This window comes from Pipistrellus kuhlii, unplaced genomic scaffold, assembly GCF_014108245.1.
Source record: "Pipistrellus kuhlii isolate mPipKuh1 unplaced genomic scaffold, mPipKuh1.p scaffold_m20_p_8, whole genome shotgun sequence".
Taxonomy (NCBI): Eukaryota; Metazoa; Chordata; class Mammalia; order Chiroptera; family Vespertilionidae; genus Pipistrellus; species Pipistrellus kuhlii.
Genome location: NW_023425584.1, coordinates 57,807,081 through 57,831,406, shown reverse-complemented (window position 1 = coordinate 57,831,406; position 24,326 = coordinate 57,807,081). Strand labels below are relative to the sequence as shown.

The window sequence follows — 24,326 nt, the reverse complement described above, 5'->3', positions numbered from 1 at the left end:
TAAAATTTAGCTAGGTAAGTGTTGTATATTTTCTCAATTTATCCAGTTGCTAGACTATTTTTTTCAAGCTTTAGGTGTATTATAATAACCTATAATAATAAAAGCATAATATGCTAATTAGACCAAATTTCCTTCCGGACATCCTTTTGGATGAAGCCAGGGCTGTGAGGGAAGCCCGGGTCCCGGGTGCCAGAGGCAAGTTGGTGCCAGCAGCCAAGGAAAGGAAGGCCTACTCTTGAACAAATTTTGTGCATTGGGCCTCTAGTTAGAATATAAAATCCTTTTGTTTATTTTTAGGGGGTAAAGCTCAGAAAGGTTTAATTCTATATATAACTAGATTCATTATATTGTAAATAAGGGTTTAATTGTTTTTGGTAAATTGCAAATATTACCTGCTTTTTAGACAATATCTTAGATGGAAATTGTTTAAAATTTAAACTTACCATTCTAAAACTAGGATGAATAATTTGCTTAATTTGAGGAGGGGGCTGTGCAAAAAGGGTAAAGTATTTTATTGAAGAGTAACAGAGTGTACAGTACCGGATCTTAAGTGTACAGTTCAGTTAATTTTTATAAGGTTAATACACTCATGTTACTACCACCCAGATTAAGATTTAGAATATTTCCAAAACCCTAAAAGTTTCCCTCATCTCTTCTGAGGTGTTTCCTAGAATTGTATGAAAGTCTTATTGATTTGAATATCTTAATGTCTAAAAGTGTTCATAACATTTCTGACCTTTCTCTTTACTCTGTTACAGTTTGGTATCATTTTCTTTGACATTTATAGTATCTTTTTTAATGTTTCTCTTGTTAAAATTTTTTACTTGTAATTTTCATAAATAAGACAAAACTTGGCAAGTTTTATACATTGTAGTGATATAAAAAATTTAAATAATACTCCAGGACTTTTTTTTTAAAGCTATGGCTTATTGATGAAAAGAAGTGGAAACCTGGGAGAGTAGATCACACTGTTGGCTGGCCCTTGGACAGACACACTTATGGAGGCTCTTTCCTTTACCATTTAAATGAAGGGGAACCCCTGGTGGCTCTTGGTTTTGTGGTAAGTTATATGCCATAAGGTTATAAAACAAGGGTTTTGAATCTGAAGAATGCAAAATGCTTTACTTAAAGCTTATGTTCTAATGTAATCAGCATATAAAGTACTTATGGTTATTAGAGACCTTAGTCTAACACACATAGCTTTACTAATAGGAGCTACTCTGTGTCAAGCACTGCTAGATATTTCACTGAGAACTCATAAAATCCTATGAAGTAGATATAGCCTTCTTTACTGATGAGAAGTCCAAACACGTTAAACAACTTTCCCAAATACGCCTTTTAAATGACAGAGGCAGTTACACATTTCCAAGCCCATTTCCATTATGGCATGCTGCCCCTGAAAATTTAGTTAGCACTGGGTTTGAACTTATAACTTTTTAAAAACATGAGGAAAAAAAAAATAAATAAAAATAAAAACATGAGCATTTTCTCCCTTTTTAGCCACCCACTTATACCACTTATAAAGAAAAATAGTGAATTTCTGCACCTTGGAATTGGTGGAAGTTTATTGTTTAATGTCATGATTAAACCTGCATATGAACCATTGTTAAACTTATGTGCTTTTTGAAATCCAGACAAGTTTCAGTAGCATCACCTTTGCGTAGTTATTCTAGTGACTTGATCTTTTCAAGGCAAAAAAAAGGTTGGTTATTAATTTCAGCACTACAGGAATGCCTTTAAAATGTAACCTTTAAAATTTCTTGTCCTCTTTTTTCTAAGTGTGAATACATCCTGTTCATTTTTGCCTCAGTAGTGCTGCATATAGCTTATTTATTTGTAGAGTTGGAATTGATAGCTGAATAATTATTACAATTCCCTTTATAGACGCAATGTGCGGGACACTTACCATCTTTTTCTAACATGGACTTTGATAGATAGAGCACAGTGATTTCTTAATATATTCCAAGTATTTAAAGTTTTATGATTATTAACACAAGGTATTCTTTTGTTTACCCTTTCTTTTACAAACATTTTGTTTAGTTATTTATTTAAATTTAGGTTACTATATATCTCTCTCTAAGTACTTTGAGTATAAGAAATTTAATGTACATGTTTTCTTTTTTTCTTTTTTAAATATATATTTTATTGATTTTGTACAGAGAGAAAGGGAGAGAGATAGAGAGTTAGAAACATCGATGAGAGAGTCATCGATCAGCTGCCTCTTGCACACCCCCTACTGGGGATATGCCCGCAACCAAGGTACATGCCCTTGACCGGAATCGAACCCGGGTCCCTTCAGTCCCCAAGCCGACGCTCTATCCATTGAGCCAAACCGGTTTCGGCTAATGTACGTTTTCTGATAAAAATTGCTCACATTTTAGCTTGATATAATTTGAAATAAAAATGTCTGGTTGCATAAAGATATAAAATTTAATTATAAAAATTTTAAGGTTGGTCTGGACTATCAAAATCCATACCTGAGTCCATTTAGAGAGTTCCAGAGGTGGAAACACCATCCTAGCATTCAGCCAACATTGGAAGGTGGAAAAAGGATTGCGTATGGAGCCAGAGCTCTCAATGAAGGTGGCTTTCAGGTAAGTCTCCCAACTTTTTTATTCTTTATTTATGAATTACAAATTCAGCATTGAAAATATAATGTTATAAATTTAAAGAATAGAAAATCACTTCATGGGGAAAAATTTAGGTAATTCAGCAAGTCACCTAGTATTTATAAGACTCTCTCACACTAGTTAAATAAATTATAATACACCATGAATTTAAAGAATATGTTGACTTAACTGGCTTTGTTTTTTAACCAGAAAGGTAAAAATATGTGAACCAAGGTATTTTTCTTTATCCTTTTTAATAATATTGTCTTTTAATATATATATTTTTCTATCGGAGAGAGGAAGAAATAGAAACATTTAATAATGAGAATCATTGATTGGCTGCCTTCCACATGCCCCCCACTGGGGATGGAGCTCACAACAGAACCTGGGCAAGTGCCCTGACCGGGCTCAACCACTGAGCCACATCAGTTGGGCCTTTTATTCTTTAGCTGCCAGGAAATTCCAAGGCAAATTCTAGGTTTTGTTATATTCAATAGCACATACACATCCTCATTTTAAAACATCTGCTTTGTATGTTTCAACATCTCAGATGGTTTTTAGGAAAAAACCTAAACTTTGAACTTAAATTTTCCAATTTAAATAGTCAAAGTTTCAGAAACTTATTTTCAGTTAGTTTTAAAGACCATAAAAGCAATAATTTGGAGCATTGTTTAATTTTTATTGATCTAACAAATATTACATTACTATTTTATTGTCCTTCAGTCTATACCCAGAACTCACCTTTTTCTGATAGGTTTCTAATTATTTGTAGCCCTAGTTTAATGAATGTTCCAGAATACAGCATTTCTAAGTGAACTTTTCCTTGTCCCAGTATGCCCCTTACTGGGGTTTGAGCTCACATTGCAACCTGGGCATGTGCCCTGACCAGGCTCAATCACTGGTCAACCAGTTCCTTAACAAAATGCACAATGCCTGTAACCCTCTTCACACAGGGGATTCTCCCAGAACTTAAAAACACATCTTCATTGTGCCATCCCATTTTTATTCTTAGGATTTAAGCACCAATTTGGAAGAACTTGCACTAACAATGTACATCCTCTCTTCTAGTTCTTGAATCAAATTTAGTGTTAACAAAATCACGGCCTTGAGAAGTGCTGTCATTATCCAAGTTTTTAGCCATTATCTGGTTTCAGCTAATGGCATTCCAGAAAGTCCTTTACTTATACTGTCTGCTCTGTGACCCTGATGTGATGATGCTCTTGCATTTGGTCCAAGAGAACTACAGTCATAAATTCATTCCCACGTACTATAAAACGATGGGGTCCTTTTACCAACATTCTTCTACCTCAATATGCTTCTGACCACCTTTCCCTTATAGTTAGAATTTTCTTCTTTTTTTTTTTTTTAAAAACATATTTTATTGATTTTTTACAGAGAGGAAGAGAGAGGGCTAGAAAGTTAGATACATCGATGAGAGAGAATCATCAATCAGCTGCCTCTTGCACACCCCCTACTGGGGATGTGCCCGCAACCAGGTACAAGCCCTTGCCTGGAATCGAACCCGGGACCTTTCAGTCCGCAGGCCGACGCTCTATCCACTGAGCCAAACCGGTCCCAGCAATATAGTTAGAATTTTCTAATTAAAGGGGCCTGTGGCCAGATTGGTCATCATGTCTTCCTGGAGCTGATGGCAGTTGTTTCCCCATTAATTATCTATCCTCTGAGTCGCTTTCAGCATCATCAGCCAAACTTTACCACCTACCACTTTCTCAACGAAGACCATGGCTTCCTTTAGGAAACCCACAGAGGAGAAAAAATGAGGAGGAATGAACTACTCTGTCTTGCCTCCTTTCCTTTTCAAACTATAGATTATAATACATTTTCCCATGCAAAACAAAAAAACAAAAAAACCTGTTAATTTAGGTGCCACATTATAGGCTTTTATTGGCTATCACAAAAATATCACCAGCCTTTATTACATTATTCTTTATCAATAATGTATAGTGAGGCCCAAACAAGTATCTCAACATTTTTGGGGGAAAATTCAGCTTATTCTCAAGTTAAAATGTTATTTAAGGTAATAGCTAATTGTGATGCCATGATTAGAACCTATATTTTTATCGCTAGATATCAAAATAAAATAAAAGTGTATACAGAGGTAAGGTACCATCCTTTGTATATCATGTTACCATAATATAAAAGCAGATCACAATTTAGATAATAGTCATCCAGGTTTAGGGAATATTTTTCACTATGACATAAGTATACATGAGAACATTTTATTCAAATGTTATCCCTCTGGTCTTATGTCTGCTTCATATAGGTTAGTCATGAGGAGGGAGAAGGAAAAATTTGTAATAGAAAATATGGTAATAATTCTAATCTTCACTCATTGGGGAGGGGAAAAAAATGCCTTTGCTTTGTTGTTTTGTTTTGTTTTTCCCCCCTTCAGTCTATTCATTTTCTTCTTTTTTAAAGAAATTTTTTTCTACATCTTTAAACTTATTTAAGAGGCTATAATGTGGAGTGGTCAGTTTTGCATGTTTAATTTGAGCTAACAGTACACTTTAAATGTTTCTTTCCTTAGTCTATACCAAAACTCACCTTTCCTGGTGGCTTACTAATTGGTTGCAGTCCTGGTTTCATGAATGTTCCCAAGATTAAAGGTTCCCACACAGCAATGAAAAGTGGAGTTTTGGCAGCAGAATCTATTTTTAATCAACTAACTAATGAAAATCTCCAATCAAAGACGATAGGTAAGAACTTCCTATTTATTTAAAGTACAGAAATTGGTTAGGTTTTCATTGAAACATTGATGTCAAGTTGGAGAGTACTGCATTACATTACATACATATAACATACCTCACACATACCGAAGTGTCTTGTCTGAAAACAGGAGAGCTCTGCAAACTACAGAATCCAGCACCATCCTTGGCAGGGGTGGCAAGCACCAGCATTGATGATACTTCTGCGGTGGAGAGGAACTGCTAGCACTTAGGCCTCAGTGATCCCTTAGTCTAAAAAGACCTTCTAATGATTCTCCACTTTTCTCAGAATAAAAGCCAAAGTTCCCTCACCCTGTGACTTAACCTTTTTACTCTTGTTCCAGGCACATGGGCTACCTCACGGACAAGAACATGTCAAGCATGCTTCCTTCTTTCATGGCCAACTCCCTCACTTCCTACACTTTAATCAAATACCACTCTCAGTGAACCCAATTGATTTTCAACACAGCACTCTCAACACCCCCACCCCACACAAAGTTTTCTATAATTTTTCCCACCTTTGATACACTACATAATTTATCAACTTTGTCTTTGTCTCCTGCCTCTTGAAAGGAAAACCTGATTAGACCTTCAAATCCTTGTAGGAAAGGAGGCCTAGGGTGTGGGAGAAGAAAAGTAGAACAGAAAAAGCAAAGTGAAGTGTGATGGTTGAGTAATGGAACATTTTTCTAATTTTCTTGCCAATTATCTTTCCTTTTTGGACCAACTTGTCATGTAAGCGTAATACCACACATAGAAAGTACTGGAGCAAGTACATCCAGACTGGTGTGGAGGAGTTGAGCATCGACCCATGAACCAGGAGATCACAATTTGATTCTGGGTCAGGGCACATGCCAGGTCATGGGCTCGATCCCCAGTAGAGGGCTTTCAGGAGGCAGTCGATCAATGATTCTCATCACTGAACTTTCTCTCTCTTTCCTTCTCTCTGAAATCAATAAAAACATTTATAAGAACCATTTTGTCCTATTAAGTATTAAATGCATGCACCATGTTTTAGGTATTGTAATTTCCTAGGGCTGCCACAATGAAATACCACAAACTGGGTGGCTTAAAACAACAGGAAATTTGACTTTTACAGGCTAGCAGTTTGAAACTAAGGTGTTGGCAGGACCTTCTCTCTGTGTAGTCTCTGGGTGAATCCTTTCTTGCCTCCCAAGCTTCTGAAAGCCTCGGGCATTCACTTGGTTTGTGATAGAATTAACTCCAGTCTCTGCCTCCATCTTTACCTATCTTCTGCTTGTCTGTCCCCCATAAGGACCACAGTCTGGATCAAGAGCTCCCTCTACTCCAATATGACCTCATCTTAACTATTACATCTGCAACAACCCCATTCTGACCCATTTTTAAATATTGGGAGGTTTGGACTTTAAAATACCTTTTTTGGGGAGACACAATTCAACCCATAATAGTAGTATTTCATTGATCACTTATAACTTTTTTTTACTTTTATAGGAAGCATAAACTTCATCTTGAGCTTCCTTTTCAGGTTCCCTACTTTTAAAACTTAACTTTCCAGTATAAGAAATCAAATTTAGACACTGCCAACATTTATATGAAACAATATTCGTGTAGTCTTGTGACCACCTGTTTTTTAAATTTAAGATTCACTCGTCAGAAGTTTAAAAATATCTTGATTAACGTACTTTATACTCCTTGAGGCAATTTCACACTTAACATTTCATATTTTTAATAAAGGACTCCAGGTAACAGAGTATGAGGACAATTTGAAGAAATCATGGTTGTGGAAAGAGCTATATTCTGTTAGGAATATAAGACCATCCTGCCATGGATTTCTGGGTTTATATGGAGGGATGATTTACACTGGCATCTTTTACTGGATATTTAGAGGAATGGAACCATGGACCCTAAAACATAAAGGTAATTACAACATATTTGAGTGTGTTATAATCATTAAAAACTCATGGATGGAATTCAATCTAAGTGAACAGTATATCATTATGAGTATAGCCTTATTTCTTTGGTATATTTTCAAGTTTTATAAAAGTGCTTTTTAAAGTACTTTAAAATTAGTATAATTGTATATTTAAAGTAAAATTGTATATTTAAAATCTTCCTCAAAACTTTTGAAGGTGCTGACTCTGATCAGCTCAAGCCAGCCAAGGATTGCACACCTATTGAGTATCCAAAACCTGATGGACAGATTAGTTTTGACCTTTTGTCATCTGTGGCTCTGAGTGGTACTAATCATGAACATGACCAACCAGCACATTTAACCTTAAAGGATGACAGTGTACCTGTAAATAGAAATCTGGCGATATATGATGGGCCCGAGCAGCGTTTCTGCCCTGCAGGTCAGTACTGTATTTCCATTCATTCCTATTTGCTTTAAATATGTAAGAAATATGCTTCCATTGCTTGGAAATTATAAATGACTCCTATATCCAGCTTTCTTTAGAAAATATTATTTTATGGTTCTTACTCTAGCAATGTTAAAATAATAGGGATTTCTTTTGAAGCCTAATTCAGAGGACATTTCTCAAGAGGTCTTTCTGTGTCTACCCTTGTCGAAGGTAAGGCCCACAGAATACCAAAGAATACCTCTTTCCATATTCACATAACTTTGAAAACAATTTATGGTTATGCACACGCACATACACACTCACGGACAGTGTATGTATAAATGCTAAAATACAAGCTATAGCCACATTCAGCTCAAGAAAATGGTCCCAAATTTGAAATTCATCATGAATACTCTATCTTTTAGTGCTGAGTTTTCAACTAGAATTATAAAATGGTAACTGAGTCTCAAATGATACACTAAAATAGTGCTCAGCTGTGTAAAAATTAGTACCTTGTGGAGAGGGACTAGAATGACACTTTGAGGGCAGGGACTTTGTCTTTTGACTTTATTATTTTAATTATTTCTGTCATAATACCAGGTTATAAACAGGGTTAAGGCTGGCTCTCTTGTTTTTTTCAGCTAAGCAGCATATAGCACATTCTATATACAGAATTGTAACTCAAAAGCAGCCAAGATCTTTGTAATATGCTCTGTGGGTAAACATTCTGAAAATAAACTTTCAATGTTTCTGTAACTACTATTTTCAGGACTTTAATATCTATTTTTGAATTTTGAAAGTTCAAAAAGTTAGGAACTTAATAATATTATTTCTCCTTACAGGAGTTTATGAATTTGTACCTTTGGAACAAGGTGATGGATTTCGGTTACAGATAAATGCTCAGAACTGTGTGCATTGTAAAACATGTGATATTAAAGATCCAAGTCAGAATATTAACTGGGTGGTACCCGAAGGTGGTGGAGGACCTGCTTACAATGGAATGTAAACTATAACTGATTTCATTTGCAGGCAAGTCTGGTAAACACTTTCTCTAAAATGTATGGTAAGCTAACTTTAAAATGTTGAGAAGTTAGCAAGTGTCAACATATCTTATAGCATATTGCTGATCAGAATGTTCATAAAATATCAGGGAAATAGAATTTTATACTATACCTAAATTTGTCTCATAAAAAACTGTCAATATTTATCTTAAGTAAAACTTTATTTGTGATGTAGTATTTACTTACTTCTTCAATTCTTCAAAGATTCATTACCAACAGCAGAATAAACTATTGGCCATTCATGTAAATGTGACTTGCCAAATTCAAAACTTGAAGTATAAAAATAAATGTATACTTTAGAGCAGAGGTTGGCATCTAGCCCACCACTTTTCTTAGTTTTCTTAGAACACAGCCATGCCATGTCCCTTGCAGAAATAAGTAATTGTGACAGAATACAATGGTCCTAAAAATTTACTATCTGAACCTGTGAGTATAAAATACCAACACAGCCGAAACCGGTTTGGCTCAGCGGTAGAGCATCAGTCTGCGGACTGAAAGATCCTGGGTTCGATTCCGGTCAAGGGCATGTACATTGGTTGTGGGCACATCCCCGGTGGGGGATGTCAGGAGGCAGCTGGAGGCAGCTGGTCGATGTTTCTCTCTCATCGACGTTTCTAGCTCTCTCTCTTCCTTCCTCTCTGTAAAAAATCAATAAAATATATTTTAAAAAAATAAATAAAATACCAACACAAACCAACCAGTTTACAAAAAGCTATATCAAAGAATTGAGGGAAATAACACAAATTTAAGCTTTCACCTGTTTATTCAACAAGATGGATCTTTAGTTTAAAAATAGGTTGAACACCATTATTCTTTGTAATACAGATAGCCCGAGGGATGGGGTCAACTTCACTGTACTTTGTAATACTTTTATTAAGAGTGAACCGGTATCAGTATTTCTAAACTGTAAACAATGGGAAACTGAAGTATCAAAGGAAACACATTAGGGATCATATTTAACAGACAAAATACCTTAAATTTTCTTATTGCCTTTATACATCAATGTGTAATATTTAAGCATAACCAAATTCCTTATTAAGCAAACATTTTTGCATATGCTGCCTTCTCTTTATCTTTCTGTGCCTTTATCTTTTGTTTGACTTTCAGCAATTCTGCCTGGATAGCTGCAAAATAAATATATAATAGGAGTTAGTTTTCAAACATCCAAAAATTAGGTTTACCAACAAACTGATGTTTTAGTATGACAGTTAACTTCCCCTTGCTACAATTTTTCTTGCTCTATTAATAGAATAATGTATACCAAGAAAGCAATCACACAACTACATAATCACAAAGCATAATCTTAGAAAACTGACTGAGAGAATTCAAATTGAATTATAGATTTGCCTTCTCCATTTAGAGAAGTGCCTGTTTTACTTTAGTATTAAAGAAGCCAAAGGTATATTTTAATATCTTGATGTAGGATCACTATTAGTAGTAACAGTATTTGAAAGACTTATTTTTGTCACGGCATCAAAAAGATTTTCTATTAGTTTATTAGCTAGAATATTTAGGTTATGGCCACATTCAGCTTAAGGAATGGTCCTAAACATTAAATTCACCATAATACTCATTTGGTACTTTTGACTAGAATTAAACTAATAGGAACTAGATCTCAAATGATATAGTAGGACAAATGGTATTCAGATATGTGAAGATAGTATTCTGTAGGACTAGAATGTAAGCTCTCTGAGAGCAGGGACCCTGACTTACTCAATGCAATATGATCAGTGCCTGACCCAATGACAGGCATTCTGTAATACCTGTGGAATAAATATCTAAGTGGCAAACTGTACAGTGTTTCATGAAGAGAAATTCTTAAAGAACAAAGTGAACTTTCACTGCAAAAACTGCCAACTTACCTTTATCTTCTGGTGCTATCTCCTGAGCTTTCTTAAGATCAGCCTTTAATTGGAAAAAAGTTTTTAGGAAATATTAGGTATATAATTTATAAAGGTGATTGTCTATATTTTTTAAATGAAATTTAGGACAAAATTTTACCAATGCTTGGTCGTATTCCTTCAATCCTTGCCACCCTTGAGCTCTACGGTACAGTGCTTTGGTATTTGATGGATCTATTTCAAGAGCCTAAAAAGAATCAAATTAATACTTTATATTAAGTATTAAATGTATAGATTTAAATGTATAGCCTATCAGTTCCAAATCAATCCTTCACTGCTCTGTGAAGGAAATTAACCCTAAAAATCTCTCTTCTGCCAGCTAGCACAATGTTAAGTTTTATCAGTAGAGGACTCTATAAGGACATAGAAGAGAAAGCCAAACTCTGCAGGAGCCTAATAAGAGGAGCACATTGGAACCTGGAAGAGAAAATCCAGGTTCCAATGTGCTCCTCTTATTAGGCTCCTGCAGAGTTTGGTCAGTAGCATATAGCAACACTCCACAGGAAGTTCCCCAGACACTCCAGTGAGTCGCACAAGTATGGTGCTCCATGACTGCCTCTGCTACACAAAAGCCATGGACATAAACTCTCCAAAGAGTCTGGACCTCAGCCAGAGGTCTAGAGATGTGCCTCTTCCAAGAGATCTCTATGCTGAAATAAATGTTTTAAAAATATTTTTTTACTTAACATCTTTTAAAGATCAGTACTTAGGTTTACTGAAAAGGGTACATTATCTGCCTCACAAAGGTCAAAAAAAGATCCAGATGATTGGTGAAGACTAATCTTTTCCTCTGTTATATACTCCATTCTAAGTATATTATCATCTCTATTTCACCTACCCTACCAAATTAGGATCACATTTTATTTCTCCTTGCTGTGGACATAACTGGCCTATGTGCAGAATGTGCAATACACATTAAAATTATTGGAGGTGGCCTTTCTAAAGTACATGGTTTAGTATGGAAAAATTTTCAGCTCTATACTAGGAAGAAAGTCATAATTGTGTTTCTTAAGTAAGGTATGCTTTTACCTTTCTAGCTTTTGCTGTTAGTATTCCTGGATGTCTCCGTAAAGGTGCTTAACGTGTGCCCAACACTGTTATATGCTTTACATATCTATCTATATATAAAAGCTTAATATGCAAATTATCCCTTGGGAGTTTGATTGATCACTATGACATGCACTGACCACCAGGGAGCAGCACGGAATAAAGGCAGGCCCCATCAGCCCTGATGGCCAGCTAGGCCTAGGGACCCTATCCATGCATGAATTTCATGCACCAGGCCTCTAGTGTTATATAATCCTTATAACAAACCCATGAGGCAGGTATTATCTCCACTTTACATATAAAGAAGACTTTTAAATTAGGAACTTAACCAAGATCACAAAGTTGGTGAGAGGTCTAATTAAAAAAACCTGTCTGACCTAATCAATAACCCATATTCTTAGTCATTCCTGGCTTTGTCTTTCAATACTTAGCACATAACAGGTGTTCAATATGTTAAATGAACAAGTGAGCTGATACATGTGCTTTGAGTGAAAAAGGAAAAGTATATTAATAAATACTAAGTAACCTAATAAGCTAAGTAAATGGATTGAAAGAAAAACTGATGTCCAAAATATTTAAGAGATAAAATGACATGTTTTATCAAGTCTCATCAGGTCCTATGCAATGATATGTCCTATATAATAAAAGCTTAATATGCTAAGTATCTGGTTGTCCATTCAACCAATCAAAGTGTAATATGCTAAGGATACTCAAACACTCGCTATGATATGCACTGACCACCAGGGGGCAGACAGCTGACCAGTAGACCAGTCACTATGACATGCACCAGGGGGCAGATGCTCCAATCAGTAGGTTAGCTTGCTGCTGGGGTTCAGCCAATTGGGACTGTGCAAGATGGGCCAGACATGCCCTGGAGCCCTTCCTGGCTGGCCAACCTCCCATGACCCTCCCTGACCCTGATCATGCATCACTGGGGTTCCTCACCCTCTCCCAATCTGGGTCCCCTCGGGGGATGTTGGAGAGCCAGTTTTGGCCCAAACCTGCATCTATAATAGTTAAAGTGTAATATGCTAATTAGACTGGACGTCCTTCAGGACAAAGCTGGGGCTGCAAGGGAAGCCTGGATCCCAGGAGCTGAAGGGAAGCCGATGCTGGCAGCTACGAGACAGAAGGCCTACTCTTGCAGGAATTTCATGCATTGGGCCTCTAGTTAAAAGTATATAAAATTGTTTTGTTCAAGTTCATAAATCATAAGCCAACCCTGTCAAAAAATTCAACAGCAAACAGACTTACCTCCAAACAACTGTCAACTGCTCCCTGCCAATTTGACATCTTTAGTTTACAAGCACCAATATTCAGCATGCAACTTAAAGCCATAGGTTGCAGCTTCAATGTATCTGCTTTCTCAGTAACAGCTTTTGAACCTTCCACATATCTGGAGAATACATTAATAAAAGTAAAATGTAAAGCTAGCATAAGGCATATTCTGCTGCTTCAACTATGCCAAAAAATGTTAGGTTATTCTGATATATAAAGTTTATCACATGCTAATATTAATATTCTTAATATTCATTATCTATTAAATCCTTGTTTTCTTCAGATAATTTATTTTTATTTGTTATAACTTTTTTCCAAATTATTCAAACAGGCCAATTTAAGGATAATTCCCATATCTAAAGATGCACTATTAACACTTTCTATTTTTAAAAACCAGGTCTCTATTATGTACTTTGAGAAGAAAGGTTTTCATTGTGTCACAGGGAATGGAATAAAAAAGGTGAAAAACCCTATCGTGTTGGTTTTGAATTATCATTTAATACAGTTCCTAGCTCTGTCCACTGAGAAGGACTCAGAAACAATAAGCATACCTGGTTCCCAGAATTTGTTCTTAAAAGTCTATTCCCCACTGAAAAGAATCAGCGCTCCTTGGAGAAATTGCTGATACCCAATCTGGAAACAGGTTAAATATAAAAATGAGCCTGGAACATCTTGAGCCAGAAAGTAAGCCAAGTGATCACAGACTAAGAGAAATATGTCAAAAAGATGTAGAAAAGGGGGCTTCCACTAGAAAAATCTGGAACTCTTTGTGCTTCAAAAGAAATTTTAGTAAGACCTGAGAAAAATCCAAAGGTTTATAGTGATACTTGAAAGGGGGGGAGAGGAAAGGTTCTTTCAAACAGAAGAATGCCAGCTTATAATAACTGTAGAATGAGTGATAAAATTAGAAAAATCACAGTTTTGCAATCATCAAGGCAATAACTGATTAGACAAGGATCTTCGATGATATAAAACCACTGGATGCAATGTTAGAAACTGAATATGCACGCAATCTCACAGTATCACCGCAGAGTACTTACTACTTACAAAGGGGAAAAGGCATCTTTATAGCTGACATCACTTTAATCAAGTGCCAAAACTCAAAACTGACATGTGCCTTCAATATGTGTGATGTCATAGAAAATATACATCACCTAGTTAAGTCCCCTTGCCAAAATAGTTATCCTCAACCTAACCTTGAGGAAGCAATCGAACAGATGGCATTGTATAAGACATCCTACTTAAGATGCTACAAAGTATAAGTGACAACTAATTTGTAGAATAGGAACTATTAAATATGGATAAACTAGAGACATAAAACCAAATAATACAATTGACTCGAGTAAAATTTAAACAATTGGGGAAATTTGAATGTGGATTACATATTAGGTAATACTGTATGAATGCTATTTTAATGGTAGGAAGGTTATGTAGAAGAATGTGTTTGTTTCTTAGGCTATTTATAATAACAAATATTCAGGGGTGAAGTATCATGGTATCAGCAACTTCCTCTTAAAAAATGATTCTTCAAAAACAAACAGTAAAAATTAACTAGTGAACATAGGTTAAGGTACATGAGCATTCATTCATGTACTATTTCAACTTTTCTGTATTTGGAAATTTTTCAAAATAAGAAGTTGGGAGGCAACAAAAAAAAATGCAGCTATTTCAACACATCTGGTAATTACAAATAATCTGTCAAAAAAAAAAAAAGAGAATCCAAGATGGCTGCTCGGGTAGGCAACTAGCCGCAGCCGCACACAACAATTTCAACAAAATACAACTAAAATATAAAATGGACATTACCCAGAACTACAGGAAAGTCGACTGACTGGAAATTCTACAACAAGAAGCAAGGAGAAAACCAGAAGGAAGCGCGGAGGAGCTGTAAAAGCCTAAGGTACGGAGACACGCGGCACACGCAGAGAGGACAGAGCCGGAGAGGAGGGAGGCCGAGTGCCTGGCTGGCGGTCCCAAGCCAGAAGGAGAGAAAAGCTCCGACTGTGCTGGGCCCGGCTCCAACTGCTCTGAACCCCAATTCTAGGCCAGACCCCGGGGACCCAGGCTCATCCATAGGGAGCCGGGCTGTAAGGCGGGACTCCGGGGAAGCAGCGAAAGGAGGTCCCGGAGGCGCGCACACTGCGCGCAAAGAAGGGCCGGCTGGCTGTGCCGCGGGATTGCCCTGACGGGAAGGAGACAGGGGCTCCAGACTGCTCTGAACGCCACCACCAATCCCACTTCCAACTGAACTGAACCCCAATACTGGACTCATTGGGGGAGAGAACAGACAGTTTGGCAGCAGGCAAAAATCGAGGGCACCTTTCTCTCAGAGGTGCTCGCAACAAGTACTGAAGGACCCTGAGTCTCAGGAGTGGCATAGGGCGGGGCTGACGGAAGCCAAGGCTGTAGGCTCCACCCTGAAACCCCGCCCTATCAGGAAAGCTGCCTGCGAAAATGCCTAAACCAAATAGATCACAAACGAAAGAAATGGAGGACAAAAACCAACTGGATATAGAGTTCAAAACCACACTTATAAGGTTGTTCAAGAATCTCCTAGAAAAGGCCGATAAAATAAACAAGACCTATGAGGATATGAAAAGGGATCAACTAGAAATAATAAGGGATCAACAAGAAATAAAGAATACATTGTCTGAAATAAAAAATATTTTATGGAGTCCTAAAAACAGAATGGAAGATCGCAAGAATCAAGTCAAAGATTTGGAACATAAAGAGCCAGAAGACACTCCTCCGCAGACGCAAGAAGGCCAGAGAATCCAGAAAGTTGAAGATAATGTAAGAAACCTCTGGGACAACTTCAAGCGAACCAACATCAGAAATATGGGTGTCCCAGAAGATGAGAGAGAGCAAGATATCAAAAACATACTGAAAGAAATAGTGACAGAAAACTTTCCCCACCTGGTGAAAGAATTAGACTTACAAGTCCAGGAAGCGCACAGAACTCCAAACAAAAGGAATCCAAAGAGGACCACACCAAGACAAATCATAATTAAGATTCCAAGAGCAAAAGACAAAGAGAGAATATTAAAAGAAGCAAGAGTAAAGAAGGTAGTTACCTATAAAGGAGCACCTATACGATTGTCATCTGATTTCTCAACAGAAACCATGCAGGCCAGACGGGAATGGCAAGAAATATTCAAGGTGATGAATAGCAAGAACCTACAGCCAAAGATAATCTATCCAGCAAAGCTATCACTCAGATTCGAAGGTCAGATAAAGAGCTTCACTAATAAAAAAAAGCTAAAGGAGTTCATCACCACCAAACCAGAATTACATGAATTGCTGAAGGGGGTTCTTTCAGAAGAGAAAGTAAATAAAGATAAAAATTATGAACAACAAATACGTAACTATCAACAAGTGAATCTAAAAACCAAGGAAACTAAAAAAAAAAAAAAATCTGAGGAACAATATTAACTGTTGAATATAATAGAATCAGAGGTATGGAAGGGGAGTGAACTGTTTATTCTTGGGGAAAAGGGAAGAGGGGGATGTGGGAAGAGACTGAACATAAACTGTGCACCTATGGATGAGGACAATGGGGGGTGGGGAAAGGGCAGAGGGTGGGGTGAGAAGGGGGGGAAAGGAACATTTGTAATATGAACAATAAAAATTTATTTAAAAAAAAAATAAGCTCTTGAATTTCAGTTTACAATTCAACTTACAAGTTTTTAAAAGCAATTTATTAAAAATATGTTATTACCTTAAAACCTTTGTATACTTCTTAATGGCCATCTCCCAGTTCTGGGATTTGAAAAAAGTATTTCCAATGTTTTTTAAATCTTCTGTTATTAATAATATTTTATCTACCTGTATAAAAGAATGCAAATATGTTGGATTTAATGTGGTTTAATGTGGTTTAATGCTGGGTTCTATCACTAAGACAGATTGACACAAATATCTCAAAATTTTAGTACTAAATATTTTTAGTAATTTAAGTAATTAAGTTGGACTAATTGAAAATACTCACGTCTTTTAAATCTATATCTGCATCCTCGGGGAAATCTGGATGATTATCACCAGAACCATCTTTTGGGAATATTCCCCAGTCATCCCCTTCCTTCAATTCTCCACATTCTGCAATAACGCACAACTGTAAAAATAATCCTAAATTGTAGAAGTGCACTAACATATTAATGATATTAAAAAAAAAAAAAAAGTCTGGGTTTAAAAGCTATATAGCTGCAAATTATGTGCAACATGGTCCAAGTCACTTCTAAAATGACAGACTGACTTTACGAGGCTCACCTATCTGCTCTAATTATTAAATGCCCTTTATAAACATTTCAAGTAATAGAACAATGTCACTATTTTACAGAAGTCTTTTATTGCTACTTAGCACCTCAGTGTACACAAAAAGAACTGAAAATTTTATCATTCTCCATATAATTTTCTTTAGGAGGGGCACTGCTTTCAATTTACTACTATTGAGTGACAGCCTACCTCCTACAGGTATCAGAGCTTCCAATTCTCACAACCCTACCAATTGGGTTGGGTAGTACTTTGGCCATTGATCCATAGACTTAGAACACAAGAATCTTTAGAGTTATGTAATCTAGTCTAAACCCTTAAGTCATTTATGTAAAATGAGGAATCGGGCCAAGAAAAATTGAATAAGATCAAGGCCAAACCACTAATTAAATGGCAGAGTCTGGACAGGATTCTTCATTTCCTGTCCTCTTTCTATAATGAACTAGTATACAGGTTGACTCAAAGTTGTGCAAGTATAGGAAGACTTAAATCACCAAGGTTGAAATTGAAATAAATTAAGTGGCAGATTCAGGCTTCTATACCAAAAGTCATCCTAACACTTTCCAGCAAATAATCATCATTCTTTTACTTACATTTCTTTAAGAGAGCAACTAGAGTAATTTTTACTTACTTTGGCAGGTTTTTCACCTTCCACTTCTACATTTTCTAGGATTCTTGCCACACCCATTCCTTTAATTACTTGGCCAAATACCACATGTTTCCCATCCAAATGAGGAGTTGGAACTGTTGTGATGAAGAACTGAGAACCATTTGTATTGCAGCCTGCATTTGCCATGCTCAATAAACCCTCCTGGTCATGCTGTAGAACAAAATTAATTAAAAGAAAATCAAGGTTAGTCTGAATTGTTCTTTTACTGACCATACACAAAACCATGGTAGACTATAATATCATTTAGATCAAACAATATAGTGTAATTGTACTTTATTTTAGTAACAACCTTTAATTCATAAAATATAGATTTACTTAATCACTTTTAAACTTTAACAAATGCTGATGAAATCAAATAAAGTAACAACTGGGAGTATATTTCTAAATTACCATATTAAGAAAATGCTTATATTTCATTTGTAAGATGAAGATGCTACATTAAGGAAATCTAATAATTATACTCTGCCCTTTTTTTATGGTGGATGGTCTTTTTTCTGAGCAACACTAGTCTTCTCACTTTTATGGGCCTATATTATGATTCTTCCTTTACACATCAATAAACAGAGAACAATGATAGGTTATCCAATTTAGACAGGATATTCAATTAAGTACTTCCCTAATCTCAAAAGAATCCAAAACATGGCTTTCATCCCAGGTGAATCACTTCTTCAGAGAATGCCCAAAAGAAACTACTGCACACTGAAATCGAATTTCTTCCTTGGCACCAGGCTTTGTAAATGTATTCATTGTTGGGCCAATGTTAAATCTAATGTTAGTATTCTCACCTAAAATGCCTTTTAACCCTCCAATCTAAATCTAATTCATCTTTCAAGGTTACCAAGTCTGTAGAAGGCAAGAACTATTGGTGGGGACCCTTTTTTCTGCCAAAGGCCACTGAATATTTATAACATTATCTGAGGACCATACAAAATTATCAATTTAAAACTTAGCCTGTTATTTGGTCAAACATTTAATTAATGGCCATATACTAAGTGATGGTAAACTATAATATCATTTAGATCAAATATAGTGTAATGCCTTGGCAGGGCCAGACCAAATGAATGATATTGAAGGCATAATGTTATTCTCCTGTTGTCCCAGGTGTTTTAATCTTGTCTCCTCAGTAAGATAATAAACTCCTTGTCATCAAGGCCTTTCATTTTTATAAACCCTTTGGTGCCAGTGACAGTATTAAACTCAAACAGTTGCAGTCAAATACTGCTTAAAAGACTGATGAGATTTTCTTTTGTAGTTATTACCTTGTTCATTTTCCTCATTTCCAAAAAGATCACTTTACTTTTGTACTTACATGTCCATTCTTATAACTTGATGGAATGATGGAATATAACCCGATTACATCTTGGGACAATGAAGATAAGAAGGCACAGGCACCACTAATGTCCTTAGGAGCTTGGACATTAACCATATCCTCTAGTTTGCAAATCCCCTGATATCCTGGATATTAGCGATGGTTTTGTTGCTCTTCAAATTCAAGCATAAAGATGCACAAGTTACCATCCTTTTGATAATGAGAACACTTTCCTGGAAGCAATTTTGCCATATGGTGGCCGCACTTTAAACTCATTAGCTTTACTCAAGTATGCAAACCTGGATCACACTGAAATAACTGTAGTATTTTTGCCAAATCATTACTGGATGAAAATGTTCCATATCAAAGACCCATATGGCCAAATATAATACCTTTAAAAAGAGGAGACTCTAAACGCACTTGAGACATCTATCGTGTCTTAACCCAACAAGTGCTCATACATAGTACCCTTTATTATCATAACATGCATTTTGTCTACTTTACCTTATAATAGAAATTTTCATCTTCAAACTTTTCACCATAAATACTTTCTCCACCTGTCCCATCCTGATTTGAGAAGTCTCCACCCTGAATCATAAATTTCTTAATAACTACAAAAAAGGAAAATAGCTATTAGAAACAAAGCTATATTCATGTTGACTGTTACCAAAAATATTTAATAAAAAAAACAACTATGACTTCAGCAATGTTAACTAATGAATCTATAATAAGGACATCTTCCTAAAATGACTCTAGTCATGCCACTCTCTTGTCTTTTCCCCACCATTTTACTCTTCAAGGACTTTTCACAGTCTGAGTCCAAAGTACTTTTACTGCCTGATCCCCCAGGAACAATAAGAAAATTAGTTCTGATGGCACCTCTGCAATAAAACTATCACTGGCACCTCAAAGTTAGATCTCCTAATTTTTCTCCCCTAGTTGCTAGACTCTACCTCCATTTTATAACATCCTATATAATAAAGGGCTAATATGCAAATCGATCATCTGTCAGACATCCCCCAAGGGCTCCCGGACTGCGAGGGGTCTCGGTGGCTGCTGAGGGACCCTCTCCCTTCCCCCACCTTCCACCTCAAGTGCACAAGTCTTGTGCAGTGGGCCTCTAGAATATCATAATAGTCTGTCTTTTCTGGCAAATAACTCCCTAAGTACAGCAACTCTGTGTGTTTTTTAATCCTCACCTGAGGATATTTTTATTGATTTTTTTTAGAAAGAGGGAGAGAAGAAAGGAGAGGTAGAGATAGATAAACATCCATGAGAGAAGAACACTGATCAGTTGCCTTCTGTACAGGCCCTAACTAGAAATCAAGCCCACAACCTTTTGGTATATGGGACAATGCTGCAACTGGGCCACACGAGCCAGGGCAGCTGTCTTTCATCCTTGTAACTTTGTGTGTGGCTGGGCACATATTAGTCACCCAATAACAACTACTGGATAAAGGCCAATTAGTCTAAGATTTGTTATACTGTAGTAGAACTATTTCAGCAAAAATCATCTCTTGGTGTCAAGGATTCCCAAGACTACCCTAATGTTCAGAAATTCCCTATGATTCATGGGATTCAGCCTTTGGTTGTATTACAGCAACACAGTAAGGAAACACAACTAGATAATAAAGGGAAAATATACAGGCGGAGTCTAGAGGAATCCATGTGCTTCCTTGGGCTCTCACCCTCCCACAAGCTGGTCACAGAGCATTGTCTTCCCCCAGCAAAGAAAGTGCAACAATATATATGATTTGTTTCAGCCCAGGAAAGCCCAATAGAGGCTTGCACCCTAGGTTTTCATTGAGGATGATTATAGAGGCATTCTCTGCCTAGTATGTACCAAAATTCCAGACTCCCAAAAGGAAATCAAATAACTTGTATAAAGAGTCTAGGCAGAGTAATCTACCTTTATGATTTCGGGAATGGTTCAAGTTCCAAGTTCCCAGATTCTACTCAGTGGCCAACCTTGCCAACAGACCTTCCTAAGGACAGCAGTCCCAGGGCCTGTTATGTTAACTCGTTAGTACCTGCAGTCTATTGGGGGAACCACCAAACAATCGCAAACAAAAGTGTGATTAGAAAGTGTGGTAAGTTGTGTGAAATGTCATCTTTTAATCTCATATCACACTACGTGCCCATGACACTAAATTTTTTAACTGGCTGCAGCCTTCCCAAGCAATTCTGCCCAAGAAGGAGATATAACTTTCTTATCACCTGGTAGTCGAGCTATCCAGGGTCTACTTATTTATCATGGCCACTCCCTTTCTTCTCAATCTAAGCGCATTGAAGTTAGAGGACTGGTGAACCTAGTGTATTTCATTTCTCTTGAAATAAACCTTAGTACACTCCTATAATTAATTCTACCTTTTCAGCCCAATCTTTATGGAACAGAGCTATTGCCTCAGGTGTCAAAGTATCCTCTTGGAAACTAATAGTTTAATTTTTAACCTTTGCCCCACAGTGTCTTCCCCAACTCCTATAGGACAGGACTTGATTATGTGTAAGAATGAGTTTCATAAAATTTACATACTTCGATGGAAAGGGCATCCTTTGAAATGGAGAGGTTTCCCAGTGGTGGATCCGATGCCTTTTTCTCCTGTACACAGTGCACGAAAATTTTCTGCAGTTTTGGGTACAATATCTGCAAACAATTCTAAGACAATTCGACCAACTTAAAAAAAAAAAAGAAAGAAAGAAAGAAAGAAACAGTGTCAGTATGCAAAACAAACAACCAAGTAAGCAAATGTCAAAAGGTCAGTTAGTAAAATTATGACGACTAAGATTTCAAGTTCTCTCTCTTTTAAATCATTTTTCTAGTGTTCAAATTTAGCCTACTTAAGCAAACAAATTTGAAACAATTATTTTTCTACACCTTACAATGGTTCCTAGACACAACAGCCAGAAGATCAGCATCATATAAGGGACACCATGAAGAACAAATGTTTTAAGTTCTGAGTAATTTCTTCAACAGGTACTCAGAATTTTCAATCAGCAACTAACTACAGTGGGGGGAAAAAAACAATTAAAAATTCTTTATGAGCCGAAACCGGTTTGGCTCAGTGGTAGAGCGTTGGTCTGCGGACTGAAAGGTTCCGGGTTCGATTCCGGTCCAGGGCATGTACCTTGGTTGCGGGCACATCCCCGGTAGGGGGTGTGCAAGAGGCAGCTGGTCGATGTTACTCTCCCATCGACGTTTCTATATATCTCTCTCCCTTCCTCTCTGTAAAAAATCAATAAAATATATTTTAAAAAATTCTTTATGAAAGATTGCCTGAGTTTTGAGCATGGCTGTAGCCTTTGTGCTTTGTGGAACCTGCCTGCTACAGCTTCTGAAGCAAAAGCTGCCATCCTAAGCTAACTCCTGAGGCAGGAAAAAATAAACCTGGCTCTAGTTTCAAACCAAACTGAATGTGTGTGTGTTTTGTGTGTGTGTCCACACGATCCACGGGGATCCCTGAGTCCTGTGATGTACGTTTGTACAACATTCAAACACAATGCCTGGTCAGTGATTCTAAATGCTCCGGAACAGGCGCCATTCGGTTACCAAGCAATAGGCGGATCCAAGAGAGCTGAGGGAGCTTCGGAGCTACTAACGTAGCCTAGGCAACCATGTCGCTACAGGGAACTTATTTTCCCCAAAACGGAGAAAATGGGCACCCACCGCCTGCACCGCTGCGCTAGGAATCAGTCACACAGGGGAAGCCACACGCAAAAGTCACCTAAGTCTGTGCATCCCGTGACATTCATTTAAGTCTGTGCATCCCGTGACATTCATTTAAGTCTGTGCATCCCGTGACAAGTGCGGGGAAAGCTCGCGTGGCCGAACCCCGGGCGGGCGGGACGGGAGCCCCGCTGACGCACACCCACGGGTTTCCTGGATGCCTCGCTGAAAACGTCACATAATCGTGTTTTATGCCAACGTAACGCTGCCAGGTGGCGGGAGGTGCAAACAGGAGAGACAAACCTAATGGCCACGATCCGCGAACCAGACATTTCCAGAAACTTCCGCACGATCGGTGGCATTCCACCAGGGCGCGCTGGCTCGACCCAACCCCAAAGTCAAGGTTAATGTATTCAGGCGGCACAGCCCGGGGGGGCCCTCCCCTCTGCTCCGCGGAGCAGCCCCCGCCCGGCGCGCCCCCCACCCGCGGCGGGCGACCCCGGGAGCCCGGGGAGCCCAGCCTCCTCGGGGCCATGCTACGTTATCGCAGGCCCCGCTCACCTCGCTCGCCTCCGACGTCCACGTCAAAAAAGACTCGGGGGTTACTGGGGCTGGAGGGCTTAGTTTTGGGGGACGGGTGCGACATTTTGACTTGCAGACGCGTTTGGAAGCGGATTCCTGGCGCCTCGTGGCTGCTGCGTCCGTCGCCCAAACCCAAGAGCGGCGGCTGTGTCCACGGAGACCTGGAGGCGGCGCTGACGAGCCACTTCCGGCGTCAGGTCCGGAAGCGGCAGCTCGACTTCCGGCGCTCTCCCCGCCCCCTTCCCCACCTCTCCCCCCCCGCCGCGCTTCCACGTGCTGGAACTGGCGCGGCTCGGGTCCTGAGTGGGTAAATGTTCTGGTTCTCCCTTTCTCCTCCCTCAGTGAGGTTGCAGCTTCCATCTTGCTGTCCTTTTCGCTTGTGTTTTCCGTCGCCCTGGCCGCCGTCGTGGTGCAGAAGAGCTCCGGGCTCGTCCTCCCGTTGCAGCCTCGGGTCTGCCGCCAGGTGGTGTCTGCTCCTCTGAGAGGCAAAGAGGGGATGGTTACACCTTTTTATAGATGAGGAAACAAGTTCAGAGAGGTGAGGTGCCTGCCAGGGTCACACAACTCCTAAGCTAGTAGAATTCAGGAAACAGACTTAATTGTCCTAATATTGGGCTCAAGGGGATGATGGAGGGACAGTTCTGTTTGGTATCAGAGCCAGAGGCATGCATGGCTGGATGCATCTCATGAGATGCAGACACACATACACACACAGAGCTAAGTGGCGGGCCTGGAAGGGCTTACTTACCCCGGAGGGCGCCTTAGGGAGTAAATCACTTAGCTCAGTGCTTGGCACCGCCTGGCGGGAGCTAGCTCGTTAGTTGCGCATTATTATTAATAATTCGGTCTGCACATTCGTAGCGTACATGATAGAGGTTAGGCCAAAGGGTCC

At 38.2% G+C, this 24,326-nt stretch overlaps 2 protein-coding genes across 2 annotated transcripts in view; one reads left to right on the top strand and one right to left on the bottom strand.

Annotated features, from left to right (window-relative positions):
- ETFDH (electron transfer flavoprotein dehydrogenase) overlaps nucleotides 1–18,066 on the top strand; it is a 32,327-nt gene extending 14,261 nt beyond the window's left edge. Inside the window, exons 8-14 of the mRNA XM_036424085.2 lie at nucleotides 920–1,060; nucleotides 2,451–2,594; nucleotides 5,158–5,326; nucleotides 7,052–7,234; nucleotides 7,447–7,668; nucleotides 8,499–8,685; nucleotides 17,880–18,066. Of these exons, the coding sequence (XP_036279978.1) occupies nucleotides 920–1,060; nucleotides 2,451–2,594; nucleotides 5,158–5,326; nucleotides 7,052–7,234; nucleotides 7,447–7,668; nucleotides 8,499–8,662 (1,023 nt within the window). The 3' untranslated portion in view covers nucleotides 8,663–8,685; nucleotides 17,880–18,066. The remainder of the gene's footprint in view (nucleotides 1–919; nucleotides 1,061–2,450; nucleotides 2,595–5,157; nucleotides 5,327–7,051; nucleotides 7,235–7,446; nucleotides 7,669–8,498; nucleotides 8,686–17,879) is intronic.
- PPID (peptidylprolyl isomerase D) lies at nucleotides 9,462–23,613 on the bottom strand. The gene is made up of 10 exons (XM_036424086.2): nucleotides 23,414–23,613; nucleotides 21,722–21,862; nucleotides 19,693–19,799; nucleotides 17,841–18,029; nucleotides 16,929–17,051; nucleotides 16,662–16,768; nucleotides 12,920–13,061; nucleotides 10,719–10,805; nucleotides 10,580–10,622; nucleotides 9,462–9,841 (listed from the first exon to the last, which is right to left on the bottom strand). Exons 1-10 carry the CDS (start codon nucleotides 23,496–23,498, stop codon nucleotides 9,753–9,755), a joined length of 1,113 nt encoding a protein of 370 aa, XP_036279979.1. The 5' UTR covers nucleotides 23,499–23,613; the 3' UTR covers nucleotides 9,462–9,752.
- Between the last annotated feature and the right edge of the window lie 713 nt (nucleotides 23,614–24,326).

Coding starts and splice junctions, on each gene's coding strand:
- PPID (XM_036424086.2), bottom strand. CDS start 23,498: ATGTCGCACCCGTCCCCCAAAACTAAGCCCTCCAGCCCCAGTAACCCC. Junction 21,863..23,413: donor GGACGTCGGAGGCGAGCGAG/GTGAGCGGGGCC, acceptor TTTTTTTTTAAG/TTGGTCGAATTGTCTTAGAA. Junction 19,800..21,721: donor AGGATGCCCTTTCCATCGAA/GTATGTAAATTT, acceptor CCTTTTTTGTAG/TTATTAAGAAATTTATGATT.